General features: G+C 43.3%; 1 protein-coding gene across 4 annotated transcripts in view; it reads left to right on the top strand.

Annotated features, from left to right (window-relative positions):
- Nucleotides 1–990: 990 nt before the first annotated feature.
- KLF3 (KLF transcription factor 3) overlaps nt 991–24633 on the top strand; it is a 28232-nt gene continuing 4589 nt past the window's right edge. Inside the window, exons 1-6 of one of the 4 annotated variants that reach the window (XM_061992033.1) lie at nt 991–1540; nt 5635–5673; nt 11970–11996; nt 18306–18801; nt 19268–19418; nt 24123–24283. In XM_061992033.1, coding sequence (XP_061848017.1) covers nt 18324–18801; nt 19268–19418; nt 24123–24283 — 790 coding nt within the window. In that variant the 5' untranslated portion in view covers nt 991–1540; nt 5635–5673; nt 11970–11996; nt 18306–18323. Of the gene's footprint in view, nt 1541–4840; nt 5081–5634; nt 5674–11969; nt 12064–15890; nt 16040–18305; nt 18802–19267; nt 19419–24122; nt 24284–24633 lie in introns of those variants that run through there. The other 3 variants (XM_061992030.1, XM_061992031.1, XM_061992034.1) reach the window with 3 other exon arrangements.

Below are 24633 nucleotides of genomic sequence, written 5' to 3'. Positions count from 1 at the left end.
GTGAGTGCAGTCCCTCGGTCTATCCGTGGTTACAGAGATAAGCGGCTCCCGTTTCGCAGCCGGTATGTGCAGTGCACCCCGCTGAAAACTCTGCCTCCAGCAGCAAGCGCAGCCTTGGGCCAACTCCAGCCGCCCCGCCGTGTCCCGGTGCCCCTGCGCCTCGGGGCCGAGCCGGGCTTCGGTTCAGCCACCCGCGGGTTAGGCGGCAGCCGCTCCCTCGCTGCTGCCCCTCCAGCGGCGAGAGGAACCCGGAGAAGTGGAGGGCCGGGAGACACGCGCACACCTGCCCCGGGCCGGTGCCGGCATGGGGCTGGGTTGGCAGGGCCGGCGCGGGGGAGCAGGCGCGCCCCAGGGCCGCCGGCTCCGCCGAGGTTGACCGAGCTGAGGGGAGCAGAGATGAGCTGGCAGCACTTCTCCCCGCCCATCCCCTTCTCTCCCCAGCGGGAGCGCACCCGGGCACAACTGGCTGATCGCAGCCGGGAAAAAAAACAAACCACTACCACCACCCCCCCCCCCGGCACGGGCCTCAGACAGCCAGCAATCCTGGCGGCCCGGGCGGGCCAGCGGCCAAGCCGGGGCGGAGGCGGGTCGACACCTCTGCCCCACGCCCGCCGCGCTCCGGCCACCCGCCCTCGCCCTGGCCCGCCTCGCCTCGCCCGGCAGCGGCTCGGCCCCACCACCTCCTCGGCGCGACAGGGCGCGGCGCGGGCAGCCCCGCAGCGGCAGAGCCAGGGGACCTGCCGCTCGGCTCCGCGCCGCCTGACTCCCTTTCCCAGCCCCCGCCGGCGAAGCCGGGGCTCGGCTGCAGCGCCCCAGAGCGAGCACCTCCCTTCCTGCCCCCCGGGCGCTGGGTGTTGCTGTTGTTTTGCTGCCGCCGCCGCAGGTCGGCCGGGGTGGGCGCGGAGGGAGGGAGGGAAGGAGGGACGGGGTGCGCCGCGCGGCCGGGTGCCAGGCGCACGCCTCTGCCTGACACACGGGCGGGGAGGAGGAGCTGGACGGGCAGGTTTGTCAGCGGGGCGGCGGCGGCCCCGCTCCCCTCCCTGGGCTGCTGGGGATAATTAGTATCTCTTCGAGTCTGTCTGCCCCCGGGAGGCAGGGCAGGCGGCGCGGAGTCAGTGCGTGCCCGCTGTTGTGCGCGGTGACTCGCCCCAGCCCCTCGGCGGAGCCTCCACCCCGCGGGCGGGGAACCGCCCGGCCCGCCCGGCCGCGCTCCCCGCCGTGACCCTCCCACCACCACTCACCCCGCCGGCCCGGGGAGCCTGGCAGGGCGAGCGGCGCCGGCGTCATGTGACAGCGCGGCCCGGTGCCAGGAGCCCGGGGGGAAGGCGAGCGAGCGGGAGGGCGGGAGGCAGGGCGGCGGGCGGACGGCTCCACCTCGCACACAGACCCGGAGCCACGGCGGAGGCGCCTCAGCCGCGGGGACGCGGGACACGCCGGCCTCGCGCCTCGGTGCCGCCGGAGCGCCCCCAGCCAACTCGCGCGACCTCCGGCACTGCGGGACTCGACGGAGGCCCGGCGCTTTCCGCACTGCCCGCCGATCGTAAGTGCGGGGGAGGAGGGGGGCCGGGCTGGGCTGTGCCGGGATGGAGGTGCCGGAGGAGGAAAGTTTCCAGGCGCTGCAAGCGGCGCGGAGCCCAGGGCGGCGGGACGCCGCCGGCAACCGGGGCACGGGAGCCGCAGCCGGACCAGGGGATGTCTGGGCCGGGATCTGCGTCGGGCCACAGCTGCAGGGAGAGGGGCAGCGGGACTCGTCTCGGGAGAGTCACAGCAGGGCTGCCGCGGCGCCTGTGAAACTTCCTGCGTGGACAGCGGCGGCGCGGTGGGGTGGCGGGCTCACGGCGCGGGGGGCTGCCGAAGTCCGTCGCGCTCGCCCCGGCGGGCCGCGCACCTGTGTGGCCGGCGGCGCCACTCGGAGCTGGGCCCCCTCCCCCGCGGCGCCCCCCCTCTCGCCGGCCGCGCTAGCTGGCGGGGGGACCTGGGGCCTCCCGCCCGCCTGACCCTGACGGGAGGGCCTGTGAGCCGCCCGCCCCTCAGAGTCGCCCTCCCCGCCAAGCGGGGCCGGGGCCCCCGACCTCCCGCCGGGCTGTGACAGGCTCCTCTCTGGTGAGAGGCTGAAGTGTCATCGCATTCCGCACACGGTACTGTGCTGGGCGAAACGGGTGAAAAGTGTAGCGGGTTCCCTCGTTTCTGAGGGCGGTGGGGAAAGCGCCAGGGCAGCCGCTCGCCGCTTGGCCGCGTCCCACCAGCAGCGCCAGGCTGATCGGCAGCGCCGTGTCCCCGCGTTAACCCCCGGTGAAGTGTGAGACCGGCTCTCAAAAATTCGTCCCTCATATTGTCATCTAACCATATCACCGCTTCGCCACGATGTAAGGCAAAGTTAAAACGCCTAGCACGGCACGGCAATTAAGTGTGGAGTTAGAAGTAATGATTGTAATTAGGTTCCCTTTTCTGGGCGCCGTTTGGTTGGTTGGTTTTTTTCAAAGCCGAAGTGGGAGTTCTTTGCTTTGGACCTTTGTCAGGTGAGTGGTTCGCACAGCTAGTGGAGCCCTAGAAAAGGAAGGTTCAGTCATAGTAGCCCGTGCTGGGAGATCACAGAACCTAGATGGAGATTGGCAAAAAGACCAGTTTCAGAGTATCTCAAGTGGTCATTCAATAGTTATATGAAAAAAAACCCACAAAAAAACATTAAAGGAGTTTTGTATATTCCCCTGATGATTTGGGTACTGTACCTTCACTGTCTGCCCTGTTTTATTTGCTTTCTTGCCTTTGAAAATTCAGGAAGTGTCACTATTGGTCGAGCTGACCTCTGAAAGTTTTTAGGGAAAGGCTGAATTGAGATGGCTGATAGGAGGTTTCTGAAGATTTAAACTAACATCCATAAATGTTCATTGCCTTTACTGAAAACAAAGGATTACATGGCTGCTCACTAGTAACTTTTCCATAGAATTCTTTTAAGATACACTATCTAGGTAGTCACATGAGGAGCTGCTTCTTGTGTGACAGGAATTACATCTGGATTTGATAATCTTGCCTGACCCAGAAGAGATTTATTTCAAACTGACTTTACTCTTGTATTTTTAAGAATATTTTGTCAAGTATCAAAATACAAAAAAGCTGAAGCCGACTTGAGTGGCCATTTAATTTTTTTTTTCCCGGGCAGGCAAATATTTTTCTTTTTTCCCCTGCACACCCTGTTACAACTATGTTACAGACCACAAGGGAGACTGGAGAGTAAAGGCAAGGGGGAAAAAAAAAAAAAAACCAAAAACTAAATTATCTCTTCTTTCCCTGAGAAACTGAGCAAAATTTCCTCTTAAGTAGCAGAGCTGCAAGGGAGCCCCTTAGGTACCATAAGGATTTGACTTGTGCAACACCTGTTTAGCCAAAAGCAAAAGTCTTCAGGTAAACAATGATGTAAATGTGACTGAGATTAGTCAAAAGCTCTGAGATAACAGAGGTGCGACCACCAAATTACCTACATTTCCAGATACTCAGTATGAAGAAAGTAAGGAACTGATACTACACTATAAAACCTACACCCACATGTTGCTGTGTAGATACTGTGCTAGGCAGTTGTCACCTCGTGCACGTTGTTGAACTCCAGCCATGAAGCCCCACAGCAATTTTTAGTGTTACTCTGGTACTCATCCACGTAATTTGTTGTAACACATTCTCACATTGGATAATATAGGTGTCCCACCTATGGTATAGAAATAACTGATGCAAAGTATCTAAGGGAAGACAGAGTATTTGAAACCAGGGCTTTGGAGAAAAATTGATAAAGTTAGTTTTTTGCATGACATGTAGACAAAATGTGCCTTTCCTCTGCCTCATGTTGTTAGCTTATTAAATTTCTATATTTGGGTGCTTCAGAAGTAAAAGTATCATGTCCTTGGAAAATCTAGTCCAGAGATGAAGTCTGAGCACATATGATACAAGGATGTAGAAGGCTTAGAAAAATATTTTTGGTGCAGCGAGTGATGTTGGTCCTCACCTATGGAGTAGTTGTGAAGAAAAGTGAGGCACTGTCTGGGAGCAACCCCTAGCTTTGCACATCACTCCTGCAGCAGTCTGTCTGTGAAGAAGGTGCTTTTTGTCAGGCTGGACACTGCCTGTTTGATGTCATGAAGCTGTAGCTCTGTTTAGCTATTGGCTTTCTGTAAATACAGTAATAAACCTACTGGTCCTAGGGAAGGTTCCAACTAATCGTCATGACCTGTGGTGTCTAAAAATCTCCTGCTCCCTTATGTTAAGGGAGCCTGTTTGTAAATAGGGCAGGTCCTGCATAAGGACAGTGTTTTTATTCACACCCAATGAACAAACACCTCCACCCACTGTTGTTGTTTTAAAAGACTCCAGCTGCTCATGAATATAGGGTCAGGGAGGGCCGCCTAAATGTTTCTCTGTGCTTTCTCCCCAGCGCAGCCAGCAGAGCTGTTTCCTGTTCTTTGTTTCAAGGCTGGGGTTTGCGTCACACATTCCAAGTGGCATATGTGGTGCTCTTTCCTGTTTCAGGCAGTTTTCTGGCAGATCAGTAGCCTTGTCCAGGCCCCTTGTCACTGCCCCTCAACTCCCAATCCCCACCCAATGAGTTATCATGTCTCTACACATTCAGGATTGCTTAAGATGCCTGTGTGATGTCATGATGAAGTTTCCAAGTTAACCTTTAACGCACACCCTCGACTCCAATATACTTTTAGGGGTGAACTACAGAGCTGCTCTCCCTTCACTGAAAGCTTGTACTCGAGTTTCCAGAAAGTTATGAGCCAGTTTTCTGCTCTTGCTCACTCATCAGCCAGTCTGGAATCGCCCTGTTAAAGTCATGGAGGTACACCAGTGTAAAAAGAGTGTGAGAAGAGTATCCACATCTGTAGGCTCGTACTTTTGTAAGAAGATCTTGGCTCTTGTCCTTACCCAACCACTTAATATTTTCAGATCTCCAAAGGAGTAGATACCTTCACCTTACATGAACTAGAAGATTCACTGTCTTTCCAGACGTAACACCAAAAATGAGGCAGTTCTGGCTAACTTTTCTTTGGATTACATAGATACAGCTCTCCTTCATTTTGCATTTTCAAAGGTATAAAAAGAAGTGTTTTGCCCCTGTTTTTCTATTTGTCATGTCCCTCCACCCTGTTGCAGGCAGACAGAGAAACATTGAGAGGAAATTCAGAAAGAGAACATAAATCTTTCTGTTGCTTTGGGTCTGACAGAAGAAGAGCTAAAGGACCCAAGCCAAAGCTCATTGAAATAAAGAGAAAGACTTGCAGTTAACTTCAGCTTTCAGCTTCAATTTTGAAACAGACCCTGGATGAAAATGCAGGATGGAGTGTTTAATCTTTGCTATCACTTAACAGGCCGGAATGTATATGGTTTTTGGACACCCAGATATACTTCCACCCTTTCATTTGCCTTTTTTTTTTTAAAAAAATACTCCTTTTAAAGTAATTATTTAGTTCTTGCTGTTGCTCTTTTGGCTACTAAAAGGTGTTTGTGATCCTTGCAGGTTTCTTTCAAGAAGTATCTGAAGTACATGCCTTAAACTTCCTCTTTCAGGGCTTAGTTATATATGACAAATAATTTTTACTGAATTCGGTGCACATCCTTACATCAGCTTGTTTTTTGTCTGTTTAGAAATCCAGATAACACGAAGCATTTGGCCACACAGTTTTGGTAAGTTTTTGATTGATTATTTTAATTTGTTATGTTTATTTGTTATGTTGTTTTTCTATTAACTTGAGAATGCTATGGATGTTTATCCATTAAAACCCAATAAAATGTCTTAATTCTGGCACTGTTAATTTGCACAGGATATAAACATATTTAACCACTCTTCCTATGTCAGAGAAAAGTGTTGCATTTAACTGCATTTGATATTGGAGATTGGTATTTAATACATGCAGTAGGTTTTGTGGTTCACTTTTTTTCATAGCCAGAAGTTGTACAAAATCAGGGACTGAGATTAAAATTATAATGGTTTTGTAAACCAACTTTTTAATATTAATTAACACCACTAACAGGAGGTCTTTTAGAGTTCTTTTATGCTGTCAGCATTGAAGCTTTGTGTTTTCATTCCAAGGCTAGTTGCTTCCAATCCAGAATATGAAGTTTGGCAGAGCTGGTTTTAGGAGAGATTTAACCCTTCCCTGTTAAGCATTCACTTGATGTTGAGGCTTCCTTTCAGGGTTTTGTAGCCATAGTTGAGATCTCCCAGGGGAAGGAAGTTTAACTGTAGATCAGCCAGATAGAAAGACAAAGCTCTGTCATTTTTTTAATAGTAAACTAAGTCAGAATGGAAAAAAACCCAAACATGTGGTCTGCCTATCATGCAGTCAGTGTGTGCTACCAACAAACTAACTTGATCCATGAAGGCATGACAGACTTTCCGCTTTTAAAGAGTCTAAGCTGCTTTGATCACTGTCTCATTTGTACCCACTACACTATCCAGCTTTTCTCTGTGGGATTTTTTCCCGCACTTCCATACTTAGAAGTTCATCGACATTTGTCCTATATTCAAATCCTCATTCAAATCAGTCATTTAGGCTATTATTCATAAACTTACACATACTTTCTTTAGGATTAGGAGTTTTTTTCTTCTTACTCGTACTACCAAAAATGTTTCATGTGTTCCATGAAATAGCGGAACCTTTTACATAAGAGAACAGCATTTTTCTGTCATTCTTACCTCATAATAAAAAGGCAAGATTTCTATTTTCTTCTTTTAAATTATCTTCAAAATTAACCTCTTAAGAAAAACACAACAAAAAAACAAAGTTTGGTTTGGAAGGGAAAGATTATCATACCATTCCACATACTTCACTTGTTTTCAGAAGTCTGATCTTTTATCCTTACTAGACTGTTTCTCCTTCTAAGAAGTAGCTTGAGACAGGAAACCAGACAACGGTCTGCCCTGATAAGGGAGAATACTGCCTAATGGAGGTGCCTCAAGAGTGTTTTCTCTCTCCCTTAGGTTTAGTAAATGTAGAACTGAAGGTTGAACAGGCTTTATGTGAGCTCCATTTTTTCTTGGTAGAGAAGATGTTTTCCTAATGAGCACTGCATACAAGACAGTCGTTTCCAGACATGTGGCATCAGAGAGCTTGCAACAATATTAAACTTCATGGAAATACCAATTAGTCTGCTACACAGCTGATAAATGATTATGTCAGAGCAGTTCTAGGTCAAACAAAGTGACATCAGCAAAGTTAGGATGCGCAAGTTGTGCAAAAAAACCCAAGTTTTTCAAAGCCTGCTTGCAATTCTGAAAGGAGGAAAATAAAAGATTTTCATGTCAGTAAAAAGAAGAAATAGTCTGAAATAGTAAATAACGGAATCCTATAGAAGTACTCTTCATGCCTATCAGGCAAAACTTTCAGGAGAAAATTTTTGTTCAGGTACCATTTTCTTTTTACATGATACTCTAATTTTTTTTCCACGGTTATTACTGTTCCCCAGGGGAAATTCAGTGAATAAACAAACACAGAAGGCTGCCAATCAGTGAAATGTTTTCTTGGTGTTCTGGTGCTTTGTGGTTCTTCCCCAGCTCTGTTCTTCATGGTCTGGCTGCTCCCATCCCTTCCCCCAGCACCATGTCTGGGCCTTTGCTCCTTCTGCTGCTCTTGCTTGCTTTGACTGAGTCTGACTGCTGTGCTGAGCTGGAGAGTTTCTTTGCCTGCTGCTATTTTGGGGCCCAGTGCAGTGGAGCGCTTGCTTACTTCCCATTAAAGTTAATGGAACTTTAGAATCACTTTTTTGCTGACTCGGCTCTTGATGAACAACTGGTACAGTAAGTGCAAACACATCTTGTTAATAGCCCTGGAAAATACCTTTTGCAGGGAATCTTGGTCTCAGAAACTGCTTTTTCTCTGTTGAAGTCTCCTTCAAGGTTCCACTGAAGAAGACTTCTCACCAAGGATCATAAAACCTCCCCACTCTTTGGATTTTATCAGTGGAGAATGTTTTGATATTATCACTTCTCCTTAGTATCAGGGGAAGTTTAACCCGAGGGTCACAGAGAAGTAGTAGTTTCAGAGCAACAGCCTAAGTCCCAAAGGTCTTGGACTGAAGAGCTTTGGCCACATGACTTACGTTGGCCACCAGTGTCTTTGGAGAGGGCACTCATGCAGTGCTAATTTAGCAGATACCATTACATTATTCTGTAATTATACCAACAAGAGGAATCATACCTTGAAGCTTCTAGACAAAGCCTCACTGTACCACAGGGCAGCATTCCTTGCTTCCCCCAGGCACAAAGATTGAGAAAGCAAACTCCATACATGCTTTCATGCAGGATGAAGAGAGGCAGAAAATAGTCACCACCCCTATGTCTGCAACAAGAGTCAGGTCACTTGTTGCTCTTCCAGCATTTAATGAGAGCAAAGACTTTGTGTTAAGGAGGCTTTGTAGCTGTTGGATGTGCACAGTCAAAACTGGCCCTTCACCCCACCCTTTCCTTTCATAACAGGTCTGCAGAGTTGGTGGACCTTGAAGGTAGATGTACAGAGCTGCCGGGAGTGGCTACAATGCAGTTGCTCTTTTCCAGCTGCTCTGCAGTGCAGATGTGTAGTCTGGGTGCGTTCTTAACCATTTCACTAGTGTCATCCAGGATAAATAATCTTTATAAAGTCCCTATTGCCAGAATACATGTTAACTACCTTTAAGTTTTGCTTACAGTCAGTTATGTCTGTGAAACAGAAAATCATGCCTGTCAGGAAGTTAATGTCAAGAAGTCTTGAATCCTGACAAGGCAATAAGCTCTACCCATGAGGAACCTTCCTTCTGGAATGGATACTTCACTGCATATTGGATCATAAGGGCAAAGTTTGTTTTTTTTCTGGTGTGCTGCTTTTATTCGATTTCACATAGGAAAATATTGAGGGACTTTGTCTGGACTTTACCTTGCACCTGTCCTTATTTGCATACAAAACCCAATTGCTTCATTTGTCTTTCTGAAGTACAGGGCGTGAGCAAAATCTTATCGAAAACCATGTCCTGTTTGGACAAGTTGGACTGACTTGGCAGAGATCCACAGGGTGGAGTAAATGGGAGGAGGCAAGAAAGTAAAACTGGGTGGCTTGTTAGCAGAAAAAGAGAGGGAGAGCAAAAAAAAAGAGAGGGTGGAATGTTTGCCTACCGGATTGTAGTTAATTATTTAGTTTCAGATTACATGCATTTTAAATTCTTTTAACCCACATGAAAAAACCCCTTTCATGCAAAATAGTTTATTTAATAACATGAAAGACAAAGACTCTTATTTTTTAATACAGTTAATATAGTGTTGTATCCTCACTTTTTTTGTCTAGGGCACTTCAGGAATGAGAGATGGTATTTTGATTTTCCAGAAATGAGTCGTATTTACTAAACAATTTGTGGGCTTTCAAACAAGTACATTATGAAATCAGTGTGTAAAGTAGAACCCAACTGGGTTTTTTTCCTTCCTCTGTAATAAAAACAGATAAGACTGTTTACCTTCCCTATTGCCCCCTTCTCAAATATTTAGGAGAGAGAGAGATTGGGAGTTTTTGAGTTAGTAGGCATGATTTTACAAATAGACTAGGAAAAAATACTGACTTCCTGGTAGAACTTGCCTGCTTTATTTGTGTGTGAGTCTGCGTGCACATATTTGCTTGTGAATGTGGTCCAAACAATCAATTTGGAGAGTTATTTTTAAATACAAAGAGAATTGTTTTGTGTGTTTATTTGCAGCCTTAGGAAAGTGTCCTGAGCTAAATTTTAAATGCCAGATCCAAAGCTGGTTTATAGTGACTCTATAGAGCTCTGAGTTTCCACCAAACAAGAATTTGACCCTTTGATCTGAACCAACAAGTCCAAGCATCATTTATTAATTAATCTTCCTGTCTTGAAAACTGATTTCCAATCACTATAAAATAGGGTAAAGAAACCTACTGCTGAAGAGTAACTTGCGATAAAGTGCTCTATTTGTGTACTATGATGCATCAATAAAAGTAACATTTTCCTTTGCCTTTCATAGATGACAGCATCTGAGAAAGACTGAGAATTACTTTTCACTTTTATTCATTGCAGTATACTTTCTGTTGTCTGAGTCAGTGTAATTCCTGCACAGTAATTTAGAACCCTCTCAGGAAATGCTCAGATGTGCAGTCTGACATGTGAAGTATTTACCGAGTGTCTTTCATGCACTTTCTTGGAGTAAAAGGTGAAAAGAGTAATAACTCTTAAGAAAATCCCATTTTAAAACAACAAAAATGACCAAAAAAAAGCACCTGGGAGCATGACTGCTTACTTTGAACAGACCTCTTCTCTTCTCTTCTCTTCTCTTCTCTTCTCTTCTCTTCTCTTCTCTTCTCTTCTCTTCTCTTCTCTTCTCTTCTCTTCTCTTCTCTTCTCTTCTCTTCTCTTCTCTTCTCTTCTCTTCTCTTCTCTCCTCTCCTCTCCTCTCCTCTCCTCTCCTCTCCTCTCCTCTCCTCTCCTCTCCTCTCCTCTCCTCTCCTCTGTTATCACAATTTCTAGCAAATAATGCCGTCTTACAAAACTGCTTTTAAAATAACACGTGTTGAGTTTAAACTGGAAATCACATTAAGATGTTCTAATTGTTTCCCTGTTTTTTGCAGTCTGGTTACGCTCCTATAATATATTTCCACAAGTCTTTAAACTTTATTTGTATACCTGAGTAATCAATGATAGACTTGTAAAAAAAATTTGTGCCATCTTTCCCTGGAAACTCTTAACAAATTTTTATCTATAAACACATGATAGTTAATGGCAAGCATGTTCATTAGTATTAGAACTGTTTTAATTCGAGCAGGTAGGTCTTAAAATGTTCATTTAAGTTTCTGGGAGAATTCTCAGGTCACAGCTACCATCTATTGTGAAGCCTTTAGCCTACTTCCACAGAGTGCAGTTGTCTGGATGATGCAGTCTGGCTGTATTCGGGTTTTTCCAGTGCCATCTACTGGGCAAAAGTGAATTTGTGTCATTTTTTTTCATCCTTAGACCTTAATAGCGGTCACACCACTTCCAGGCAGGGTTGTGAACTGCACAGCGTGGTCAGAACTTGCTCCTTTAACACCACTCATACAATGTCTCACCTGAAATGATTTGTAAAAAGCTTCCCAACATCTAGATGTCATTGAAAACAACTTTCCTTTGCTTCTCTTGGTTTTTACTCTGTAACCATATGTCTTTGTCCAGAAGAGACAGCCCCTCCTTTACAGTGTGTTTCCAAGTTGACCATGGCAGATGTGTAGTATGATAGTTATGACATGATTTATGCTGAATACCTTTATATTTCAAGCAGTTTGAGAGAAGCTAGAATTGGACACATGAGATTGAACACTCTGTAGAAAGAAGAACTGAAGCTGCATGGAATACAAACCCGATTTTTTTAAGTGCCTTTCTTTTGCACTGTTAGCACTTTGTTGAATTGCCAGTAAATTTGTTTCCTCTAGGAAATAACTAATGTATTGTTTATGTTAAGTTATTGCAGCATGTTTAATGTACCTCTGCAAAATTGGTCCTGGATTTTAATCTTTTTCATTGATTTCAATGTCACTGTGCATGAAAGTTTCATCTTCACTATTGTTACTCTTGGAAGAGAGGTATCCTCTCCAATATTGGTTCTCTTGTATAAACAAGATAATTCTCAAGTTCTAATGCTGATAAGAAATGCCTAGTCTCAACTGTGATATGTTTATACCCTAACAGCTAATGAAAGTGACAATTCTCTGATCTTGATATGCTGACATGCACAACAAAAAAATCAAATTAGCTTTCATTGAACTGAGTAGATGTCTCTTTGTTTCAATAGCCATTGAAAAATAATACACTTAGAATAACTGAAATATGAAATGCAGTCAAATATTTAAGAAGCTATGTTAGAGATTAATAAATGTTCACGTTAACCTGGCAAAATATTAAGTTGTCTACAGTTCAGAAAGTTGATTAGGTGATTTCCTGTGCATTTATAACACTTTGTCTTTCCCCTACAGGCCAGGACATCAAAGGCATCAGAACAGGTGAATAAAAAAGATGCTAATGTTTGACCCGGTCCCTATCAAGCAAGAAGCCATGGAGCCTGTTTCAGTAAGACTTTTAAAATATACAAGCCTTTGCTATGACTGTGTAGTTTTCCCATCCTTGGATTGATACCAAGATTTCTCTAAGCTTTGGACTAGGTGTTAAGCTATATTTTGCTCTTAGGGCAATCAAATTCACATTCTAGGGAAACTTTTTCTGTAGTTATTGAATTTACTGCCCTTAAATGACCACTTACCTCTCCTGGTGCTCCCATCCCCAGAGCAGAGGAGAAAGTACCCCTCAGCTGCTGCAGTGCAGCCATGATCTCTGTAGCTTATGTTGCTGGCACAGCTGCATTGGAGTGAAGTTGCTAGACTTCACAGTGAAGTGGCAAGAGCCTGTGTTTTTGATGTTACACCTTTGAAGTGAATGAACAGCTTCTCACTGTCCCCTTTCCTGTTTCTCTCTTGCGTTGGACAACACGTGCCTGGGACTAACTGCACTCTAAACAGCAAAAAATTAATCCTGGCAAAAAAGGCAGTGGCTTTTTGCTGGGTAAGCCGGGCGCATTTCCTTACTATGTGAACAGATGAAAATCAAGGCAGTGGAGGAGGAATGGTGGGGGGGGAAAGGGAAGAGAGAGACTTTTTCTTTTCATTTAGTTTAGGTTTTTCATCCTCTTGATGTATAGGGTCATCTCAGAGATAAGCAAGAGCAGCATGAATGCGTAGCTGGGAGGGGGACAATGGGAATTATGATGATTTAGGCTACCAGAGAAATACAGCCTTAGGAAACAGTTTCATTTATACTTTACCTATTCAACTGTAGGCTGCTGGCAAAAGGGAATGTTCAGGCTTTCTCTCTCCTTTTCAGCTTTGTGTCTCCTTTGGATGACATGAAGCAATTGTGTGGCCACAGAACGATTTGGATCCTCTGCCTCAGCTCATTGAATGGTCAGAATTGTTAACCTACCGAAAGTACCCATATTTTTTGGTCAGACTCATTCTGTACAGCTGCTCAATGCTAGAGCAAGGGGAGGAGGGAAAAGGGGAATGGGACCTCCCCTTTCAGCAGCAGCCTGCAATAAGATCAGATTAAATGTAACGTGAAACCACACTTCTAGAAGGGCTGATTGATTAAAAGGGTGCAGTCAGTGTGCACAGAGTGCATTAAACTCATGCTCTGAATGGTATCTTTCAGTGACAAGTTTGCTTCCTGTCTTATTTAAAATACAGAATAATTGTCATCATTTTAAATGCACCTGTAAGCAGTCTCATTCCTTCAGTGCTATTAACACTTTCTGAGAATGAAGTTTACTATGGTTTAAAATTACAGGTTGACTTTCATGGGGTTTACTTACTTGAGAGCAATGAGAGCAAACTTAATTGGTGTATATCATTGAGGGTGTAAGCATGCCGAATTCCAGTATTTGGGTCAAGAAAGAACTGTGGTATTGGCCAATGTCTGTCACTTCAGTCACAATTATTGCATAACCTTACTAAGATTAGTGATGATTATCTGATGATGCCCAATGATGTCCATCAACAACAGACAATGGACAACTTTACAAGGGCCAATACACAAAACAGAAAATCACTGTAGAGACACTGTGGGCTGTCTTTTGTACACACCTGCTTTCGTCTCCCAAAGAAGCTTCTGCAATGGCTTGGGATGATGTATTTAAGAAATGCAGGACCCTGCCCTAGACAGCTGTATGCTCTTGAAAGATGAACAGCAGGGTTGGTCTTTCCACAGCCTGTCTGGGAAGAGGGGTGAGCAGTCTTCCGCAGACCTGCAGATGAGGAAAGAGCTGCAATAGGAAGAACAAGGGAAGAACATTTCTGAGCAAAGTGCATTTTGAGTCTGTCGTTCCAAATGTTGCTTATTCTATATCATGTGCTCCTTGCAGATGTGTGGTACCTTCCATGCATTGGACCTGTGGAGTTATCTTGCAACTCAGTGTCATCATTCTGACTGGGAGTTAGAGACTGTTCAGAGCATTTTACCAAATCACCGTGCTTTCCTTTCCATTCTTGCTTAATGGAGGAGAAAAGAAAAGAAAAAGGCAGGAAAGGAAATTTTTTAAATGAGATTTCTCTCATGGAGATTTCTTTGATTTCCGTCAGGCTGAGGAGTGCATGTGTTTCAGCCTCTGCACAACACAGGCTGTTTAGCCCCAGCTCCTCCAGGTCCTGGCTTCCCCGGTGCTTCTTGGCCCTATGGCTTCCTTGGAGCTCTGCTGCTATGGCTCCCTGGCAGAAACTGCTCTGGGGACACCTGTAAAAGGAAGAATCGTGGTATGGACAGAACACAGAAATGATGGCAGCCACTGCGTTTGTTTTCATGACCTTTTGAGGAGGTGGAAAGAAAGAGGAACAGTTAGTGTGACGTTTTGGAGGTGGTAAGATTAGCATTCAGTTCACTGCAGGCTGTCATAACTCAGAAAACTAAAATCAGGATTTATTTGCATTTTATTTTTTTGTTCCAGTAGTACCATTAGAGGCCAAACTAAATTAAGCTCTAATTGGGAATTATTTGTTATTTGACCTGAACATACACTGTCTGTAGGCATAAAGTCTGTCTTTAAAATAATCCCATTAGGTGAGATGGGAGAAGGAAACAAATTATGGTTTTGACACCACTGTATTTCAGGGTGTGTGGCTGAAAGAGTGAGCTAAACTTCTCAGATGACTGAAGCTTGCACCTGCAGTATTTCATCACTCTGCCAACAGCTCATGCTGCTTATTGAATTGAATTATTGAACACGTTTTGTGATAGTTCTTAATGAACTAGTGACAAAGTCATCTGAGTCCTACCTACATACTTCCTGTGAGGACTTTTTAAACATTCAGACAGGCACAAGTTATCATTTAGTGAAATAAGTTGCTTTTTTATGTGTTGCCATCTTTCTTTGAGCTGAAAAATATTTTTTTCTCTGTTCTTCCATCAGTCTCAAAAATTTTTAAAGATTCTTAAAGAGCGCTGTGTGCTACATGAGGGGTTGAAGTCTTAAGTGGTGTACTAGAATACAAATTTTATGTGTTGAGAATGCTTTTTCATGTATTAGCTACTGTTTGGATTAAATCTTATCCTCTTACATGATACTCATTTGAGGTATAGTGTAAGTAGGTAAGCAGAGTCTTCACCTGTGTCTATTTCTCCAAGAGACTGTCTAAATTTTAAAGTTAAATTCACAGGGTTGTATAGTTTATAAAAGACTTGGTGAATTGCATCAAAATCTGCTCTCCTGTAAAACAAAGAACATGTTTCCCTGTGGCAGTGCAATGTAACTTAGCATGGTGATTCTCCTTTTGGATTTATTGATTTAATTGTATGAGCCACGTGGATATTACTCTAAGGTAGCAGAAGTTTCTTTATTTGATCTGTTTCTTTGTGGCTTCAGTGTTCCACGTTTCATTGTGGACAAACAGCAAGGAAAGGTAAATTAATTGCATTGTAGGGCCCAAAAAGGAAAGTGATGATACCAAGCATAAAAAAGATTGCGAAATCTTCCTTTCTGTCCCATCCCATATGCCACAAGGGATATTGTTTGCTTCCCTGGCAAAGAAAGAGAAGATAGTGATTCATATCAGCCTGATGGCAGTTGCTGTGTCCCAGGGAGCTAGAAGATGAAACTTTGCTATACTAAATGATACAGGAAGCTTAACTAGAGACAGATCAGAGTGTGATTTACTCCAAGCAAACAAAGTTTAAACCACATTTTGTTGACAGTGAAGCAAAACTGTTTTTCACCAAAACAAGTGTCTGATTGACAGCAGATATTATCCATTTCATTGTTCTAGCATCCCTCTCAATTTTTTCACCTTTTTTCTTCCAAATACAGATAATTCGTCACACTACATTTTTCTATCACAACTTTATCTGCAGTTCAGATAGAAACATAGCAATTTAAATCACAGAAGGAAAAACAGTTTAGAAAAATGATTCATCTTCCTCAAACTGCCAGAAAAAAAATAGCTGCTGTTGAATCTGTGCCAACTTAATTACAACAATGAAAACATTCTATGCAAAATAATGCAAGGTATGTGGGGTAAGATACCAAGCCCCTAAAATAATCACTTCTTAAAAACATCATTATTTTCTTAGTAATTCTTGGAAAGTATTTATTGTTTGTCTAAATAATATTTTACTCAACTTTTCTAGTTTACAGCTCTCTGCACAACATTTCAGTAGTTGGGTATTTTTTTCAACACATATGCTTGGTGTTACTTGAAGAGCTGAAGGAAGATAGCTGTCTGTACAGAAAGTCTGTGTTATACCTTGAAATTGCTACCTTCTCTGATAGACCTATTGACCAAAAAGTTTGGATTGCATAGTCTTCCTTTCTAGTATTCTTGCAACGGAATGAGTGTTTGTAGTTAGCAACTTCATGATCATCCCTGATAGTCATGCAGCACTGCAGGTGCACTAGTGTTTAGTGGTGGAACGTCTAGAGTTTGTTGAAGCTGAGTAGACTTTGTACTGTAAACCAATAACAGCAGTTTTAACAGACTTAGTTAATGTCTCCTGTGTGTATAAATCTACAGGTTTTGCATATGCCCATTAAGTTGATCAGATGTAGTAGACATTAAACAGTGTTAAATACTCAGAGATATTAAACTCTTATCAAATATTCAGTGGCCTTCATTGCTTAGCGTTCCAACAGTTCTGTCGCTTGGCTCAGCAGTGATGGCAAATCTATAGAACTTGTTTTAGCCAGCACTGCTTGGCATTTTAACATAATTCCGAGGAACCAATTGCCGGTGAAGATGAACATTTTTGTAGACTGAATTTGGAAGAGTAGTCATAAGGAGAGTAAATAAATTTTCAGAGGTTTTAATGTCATATTTGCTGTTTGAAGATTAATCACTGTTGCATGTGCTGCTTTATTTGAGTATTTTATGGAATAGATGACTCAGCTTAATTGATTTACCACAGTGCTATGAGTGCAGCAGGAAAATTTCATATTTTCTAAACTGTTTCAAACAGTAACTGAAAAGAAGAAAAATACTTTTGTGTCATTTTTTGAAAATACTTTTAGATAACACTGACATTTAAAATCAACTAACTGTGCCTCACAGGGGAGACAGAGGTGGGAAACGAGGAAGATATGTATTGGTGGAAGTTTCATCCCAAGAAAAAAGTAATGGAAATGTCATGGAAATGGTTGTATAAAAATACAGTAGTTTTATCTAGTAATCTGTTTCACTTTCTACCATTTTGAACATTTTTCAATCCTACTCATTGAAGTCTTCTTGATGCCGAAGAATTCAGGAGTTTTAAAATATTGTGAAACTGCTGAGCCTTAGTGTGAAGCTTCACTTACCTAGAATCCAAAGATAGCATTTTATTTCAAAAAAATTACAACATCTGAGAGCTAAAAATGTGTGTGGATTGCATTTTTTAATGTCTATCTGCTGTGTCAGGATATCACATCAGTTTCCATTTTAAGTTAGCTGTTAGTAAAAAGCCTCAGTTTTCAACGCTTTTAAAACACAAAATTGATCTGGACAGATGTTTAATAATACCATGCAATGATTGTTAATACTTCTTCCTTTACAAAATTATTTCCACTAGAATGTGGAGATTGTCACATAGGTCAAGATTAGCTCTGGGGTTTATAATTTTGTAATGACAACTGCTAGCTACCACCAACAGGAATACACCACGCTAAATTTGCATCCCGGTAGCAGTTTTCCAAAGTCAGCCTGGTTAGTTAAGGTGCTTCATTTCTCAAAACCAAAAGTTTAGCATTTCTGTTTTTCATTAGTTTCTCACCCATTGCTTATGCAGTTCAGCTGTGTAGTTTTTGTTGCTTGTAGGGTTCAGAGACATAATTTCTTGCTTTAGTGATGATTGTTTTCCAGTTACTTAAGCAGCTGATTGGGACCCATTACTTGAAATTCTAAGTCAAATATAAGTCTGCTGTTGCTTGACTTAATGATCCAAAGTATATAGTTACTTGCTGGGCATAGCATCGTGTATCTCCCAGGTCACTTAGGTAATGTGCAGCTTAGTGTATGAAAAGCAGTTTCTAAGGGAGAATGAGATGAATAAGCCTTGAGGATTTGTTTTCATCATCTGTTTTACATTGCTCCTGAAACAGTTAGTGAATCAGTACTTTAATAACTTCCTCTGTGCGAAATCTTAGGTTTTATTTAATTCACTTTTATTTAGAAAGTATATTAAAGTGAAACTTTTTCATTTTGCCTCAGTTTTATTAGCTGTCTGTCTTTTTCAGCGGTAATTGTGTGTGTGTTGATTTATTATCTGATTTTCTTTCTCTTTTTTTCCACTCCTTCTGACAGTCGTACCCGTCCAGTTACATGGACCAAATGAAGCCAAACAAATACAGCGTCATTTATTCGACACCAAGTATGTTGCACAATAAATTCTACTCAAACCCTGAAGGACTATCAAATGGAATCCAGATGGAGCCAGTAGACCTTACGGTGAACAAACGGAGCTCACCACCTTCAACTGGAAGTTCTCCTTCCCCCTTAAAGTTTCAGACTGTGCATAGGAGAACTTCACCTGGATTGACTCTGTCCTCACCCAGCTCACCTCTCAGTAAATTCACACCATCACCCCCAGGAGTACAGCCTATATCCATGCCAATAACCATCCCACCTGTGATGGCTGCTGCTCTTTCACGCCATGGACTGAGAAGCCCTGGAATACTCCCAGTTATACAGCCTGTTGTGGTCCAGCCGGTTCCTTTTATGTACGCTCCCCATCTTCAGCAGCCCATCATGGTGTCCACCGTTCTTGCAGATGAGATGGAAACTCCGAGTAGCATGCAAGGTTGGTTCCTTTGTGCGGTCTCATGAGGGATTTCTTAGTGCTGTCTCATCTTTGGAAAATATCTGTATATCCAGACAATTTTTTTGTTGTTTTTCACATTTCAGAAAAGGGACCATAATTCCTGTTCTTCTAAAATACACAGGCACAGGATTTACTGTGTAAATATTTTACCAGACTTACAAAGGTGGTATTCTTTTCTGATTTATACCTGCATAAAGCTGTTTATCTACTGACATTTAGATTGATGAAAGTGTTGGAATGATGAATAGAATTGGCTTGAATCATAGTTCATCAGGAGACAGGCAAAAATGAGAAGACTTTGTATTTTAGCATAAATTGTTGCAATAAATATAGAGCTGAGGGATATCTTTTGTTTTAACAGTAGATTTTCATGTGTATTTTTCATTTCCATAACTTTCCCTGGTGTTGATGTGTTGCCTTCCCTCTCCAACCCTCCCCCATACAGTGCCTGTCATTGAGTCTTTTGAGAAGCCTACACTGAAGAAAACAATCAAAGTAGAGCCAGGAAGTGAACCATCGAAGACTGACTTCTATCCTGAACAAATGTCACCTCCACTGATGACCTCATTGTCTCCCCAGCAAGTAATGCTGCAAGAGTAAGTAGCTAAACAGTAGTCCCAAGATCAGCAGGAGAATGAAAAGCAGTTCATTGTATCAGTTACCAATTTTGAGGAGTGGAAGGGAGTGTTGCTGTGCTTTAGAACATGTGATAGGATGCAGGAAAGCATCCTTCCCCTCCACAGCCACTGTGAAATGTTATTCAGCATTTTCTTTCTGTCTTCAGCAATGCCAGAGTTGATACATATTTATACACCTCAGCCACACAGACCTGCCATTTGTGTAACACATTTTTAAGGCAGTGCTAGTCCCAGTCCTACAATTAATTCAGCAGGACTCCCAGTAGGCCAGGGATACCTGTTCATGTCAAACCAACAGTAAACTGTAAAGATACTGTAAAGGCATTACATGCTGATCACTGTATTTATGTTACCTAAAGTGCTTTTCTTTTAAAAGATTCTTGTGGCTTTCTTTTCTTGGAGGAGGTCTTTGTCTTTTAAGGAATTTTGGCTACTTGGTGGAATGAACCCCCTCAGGCCTGCAAGTTCTGTATATATCCAGAGAAATTCCGTGTTTACCTGAGGCCATTGTTCTGTGGGTGGTTTTCTTGGCAGCTCCAGTAGTTCCTGAAACTCCTCCCAGCTACTTGTTTCCACCCCAGTACCAACTCATTGTGCTGGTACGACTGTTATTGGGACCACTGTGTGAACTGGATTACAGATGTAATCTGGTTTAAAACAGTCCTGTTTGCAGAAGACAGAGCAAGGGCTAGAATGAAGTGAGGGCCCACACAGAAACTTTTTAATTGGAAATACTAACAATTTCACAGGAAATACCTAAGGACCCATTTCCTGTCTTCCTAGGGAAAATTCTGTCCACTCTCCAAATCCATGGACAGGCCCAGCACTGGGCTCACCCCTCAGCAAGCAGTGCTGGGGGCTGGCATACAGGCTGCCAGCATGGCTCTGGCAGGAACTGAAGCTGGGAACTGAGCTGGGCACATAGTACTACCATTTCTGCCCTTTCCTTCTGTTCACCATTGCCTTCGGAGAGACCTCTCCTCCTAGAGTGGGGTAAAAGGGCTCTAAGCCAGACTCCAAAACCAATGTGTGAGGGGAGGTAATTCAGAAGGAGAAAGCATGGGATGGGTGGCGTTCTGCATTTCCTTCAGAAGAAGCTTGTCCCTCCTGCTCAGGGTGGTTCCCCGGGTTAGAAGGCACAAGGTGGCCCCAGGGCTAACAACATTCTACATAACCTTCTTGTGAGCACCCCTCCTCAGGTTTTCAAGTCTCTAATCAGCTTACATGCAGCTTCTGAACTGCAGGCTCTTTGTAATTAACTAGTTGCCAGCTAACTTTTATAGGCTGTATGTTGTTTATTTGAAAATAACCTTACATGGCTTATTGTAATAAACATACAATAAAATAGTAACCATCTGTGTTTACTGGGTGGTTACTTGCCTTCCATAACGAACGTGCCACACAGGGGAGTCAGATCTGTATGTGCTTGGAACTGACTTCTGCTAGGTCAAGACTATCAAATGGCTCAGTTTACTTGTGTTCTTTCTTAGGCCTCTTTAACAAGAGCAAACCAGTAAGTGTTGTTCCTGGGTGATACCACACCCTTCCTTTAGGGATGAGACTTCTGCAGACTTGTCACCGACATTAGTGATTTGCATTAATTATCTGCCAATGAGTCCAGTTTGCACAGGAAGCCCATCCTCTGAGCAAATGCCACAGAATTTGGTGTAACTTGTTGGTACAGTCCTTACAAAAACCCATTCCAATTCCAAAATAGCCCATGTTTCCAAAGCATCTCTTCTGCTTGCCCCTGCAGAGCATTATGTTTATGGAGACCCTGTCCTCACATTATCAGGGCTTAAGTTGCTTCCTCGTGGTTCTGTAGAGCTGCAGTCGTTGCTCGTTCCTAAAGCCAGTCCTCTCAAGTTCACATTCTGCTGTATCTGCCAGAAGAAGTTTGTAAATTGTAGTTTTAATGTTTTGTCATTTAAAAAATACATAGACAAATCACCCAAGTTACCAGATGAGAGACCTAGACCTTTATAACATCTCCTGTTGTCTCACAAATTCCTCAGCCTCCGTCTCTGCTCTGAGCTACAATTTTTTAAATCCTTTTGCATAGGTTCCAGCTCCCCAAAGCACACTATTCAGACACATAAGCTGCATTAAAGGGACATAAAAAACGTTCAGTCTCACTTTTAAATGTCTTATTTTCCTTTAGTGTTAGTTTTTTGCATTCACGTTATATGCATGAAGAAGAGGAGGCTGAGGGGAGACATCACCACTCTCTACAGCTACCTGACAGGATGTAGTGAGATGGGGATTGGTCTCTTCTCCCAGGGAACAAGTGACAGGACAAGAGGAAATGGCCTGATGTTGCACCAGGGAAGGTTTAGATTGGAGATTAGGAAGAACTTTTTTTCACCGAGAGGGTTGTTAAACACTGGAACGGACTGCCCAGGGAGGTGGTGGAGTCACTATCCCTGGAGATACTCTTAAAAGCTGTGTAGACGAGGTGCTGAGGGACAGGGTTTAGTGATGGGCTTGGCAGTGTGAGGTGAGCGGTTGGGCTCTGGGATCTTAAAGATGTTTTCCAACCAGAACACATCCCAGGATTCTGTGCATGTGGGATTTCCGTAGGGATTGCTGAAAGTATGTCTGATAATTGACAAAACTATACAGTTATTTCTAAAACAAAACTCGAGGTCATAATCTCTGACCAAATACAACAAGCCCCATTAAGGTTGTGTGTTCTTGTGAGTGCAAGTGTCAAAGTCTAACTCATACTGACAACATTGTGTGGTCTGTTAGTAAAGAAGGAGAAAAGGCTGTTGAAATAGTAACGTGATTCTGGAAGGTGTTCTTTAAGAGTGTCGCTTCAGTGGTTAGGCTTATGAGAATTTGTGTCTGGGTTTGTCAGAGGGAATGAAAGAATTAGGGCTGTGCTTTCATTGTTGGCATTTACTTAATATTTACCTCTTGGTTTTTGACACCGCCTTAACCATGTTTTAAAACGGCCACACCCTGTGTGATGATGGGTAACAGGCTGTACTCTTGCCAACCTGCTTTCCTCCAAAGGGAAAATGAGGCAGAGACAGATTCTCAGCACTTTTTTTTACATGCTCTTAGGTTGAAAAGCATTACAAATAGTGTACAGACATTTTTCTCTCTTTTTCCAGGTGTTACCATGTCCAGGACTAGCCTCCACATGTAGGGATTTAAACCAAATTTGCCTGCTGTCCTAAGCCAGAGCTTCTCCAGAAAGGCTGGTATGCAGCAGTTAGGACTGAGCATTGCTTTAGAGAAGCATTTCTTTGAGAGCTCGAAGCCTGAGTTTTTACATCTCTTAACATCACTGTGCGGGGTTTCCTGCCATTACAATATTTTTAGCCAGATGTAATGTGTACTAGGAGTGTACATAACTCCACAGTGACAGAAGCACCTGAGAAAAAGAGTTGGACTTCCTAATTTCAAGCTATAATGACTTAATATCAGAATTAAACTTTTTTCTCGTCGGTAATTCCCATCCTGTGTTGAACCATATGGAATATTTTATGTCTTTAGCACATGCCCTTTATTTTGCTGACAGAAGTTGGTATTTCAGTGTTTCTGAAAATTAAGGATCTTGATTTAAATAACTAGTGTTATAAGATGTAATTTAGCCAGTCAAGAAATATAAAGAAAAGGCAGGAGTCCTCGAAAGCCTGTTTGTGTCACCCGGAGGAGCTGGCTTTGCAACAAGGAATGCTGAAATAAAGTCTCAGTTAAAAGCTAAAAAAAAATAGATTTAAACTGCACAGAGATCTGCTAAAGGGCTGAAAAATGCAGCTTTGTGAGGCTGCAAGATTTATAATGCCACTTAAGTTCCTGATGCATGTTTCCTTTCCATGGAAGAAAGAACTGAGGTTGTCCCCAGTTCTACAGAAGGGCTGTTGTTCAAACCTAGACATCCACAGCCAACAGCACCTTCTAAGAAGGTCGTTGTGTTTCCACAGGTGCAAGTGTTGAGGGTTTTGTGTGTAGTTAGCACATGTCTTACCTGCGCAGTACCTGTGGGCTTCAAAAGCAAAAAAAAGGGTGATGTTTCTGAAGATGAGTGTGGAGGGAGAGCTTGAGACATCCTGTGGGTGTGGGTGTGCCTAAAGCGGGGCTCAACTCCCCTCTCAGGAACTGGCGTCAGCCTTACGGGGAGGCCGCACCCTCCTGCCAGCACCAAACAGGAAACTCTTAATTACTCTCTGCAGGAGTGGCAGGGACAACAGAGATTGAGTTCTGCTTTGAAACCCTAAAGATATTCTTTCTTTAATAATAGGGAATAGCGGTTGCCCATTACAAGCCAATTAGTTGCATTGGAAGGAAGGTGGAAGAAAAAATGCAAATGAATCCAAGAAAAGTTCACTCTGAACGCCAGAGTTCAGAAACACACATTTGACTGAAAAACAGGAATTTCAAGGGGTTTTTTCCTCTGTGGATTTAAAAAAAGCTAGGGAGGAGTAAAAATGGCTACATCGTGCCACAGGGTGAGTAAACATTTAAAAATATTACTGCTGGAAGACACCAAATCTGCTAAACCCTCTTGAATTTTTCGACGTGCACGTAATGTTGTTCTTCCTGCCAAGAGACACAGTGGTAGCGAGTAAAGGGCTCTGTCGTGAGTCATATTAGCTGAGGTTGACTGTGCTAAATTATTTTCATTCTTAACATTTCAATTTGACTTTGCAGGAATCACCCTTCAGTTATAGTTCAGCCAGGAAAGAGACCTTTACCTGTGGAGTCTCCGGACACGCAAAGAAAACGCAGAATACATCGATGTGATTATGAAGGTTGCAACAAAGTCTACACTAAAAGCTCCCACCTGAAAGCTCACAGAAGAACCCATACAGGTTTGAGCATTGCTGTGCTTTCCTTTCAGTGAGCCTGTGGCAAAACGACAGACTACACTTTTAGTTTGTGCTGGTGACCACAAGTGTAAATAGCAAAATGACAGAAATTAGGTCTGGCATTGTTCTGAATGTAATTATAGGCTGAGCAAAAGAGGATGTAGCAGGAAAAAGCCCATAATGAGAGACTGTAAGCCCAAGCAGGACCACGGTGTGTGCGCTACAGTCACTGTCTCCTTGCTCCCTTTCTGTCCAGTTGCTTACGGATTACTCATTCCGCACACCCTGTAAACACCAAATCAGTTCAAATTGCACTACTTCACCTCTTACATCACTGTGAAATTTGACTGAGA

The sequence above is a fragment of the Colius striatus genome, chromosome 3 (assembly GCF_028858725.1).
Source record: "Colius striatus isolate bColStr4 chromosome 3, bColStr4.1.hap1, whole genome shotgun sequence".
Taxonomy (NCBI): Eukaryota; Metazoa; Chordata; class Aves; order Coliiformes; family Coliidae; genus Colius; species Colius striatus.
Note: the sequence above shows the minus strand (reverse complement) of the source record. Positions and strands in the feature narration are given on the sequence as shown.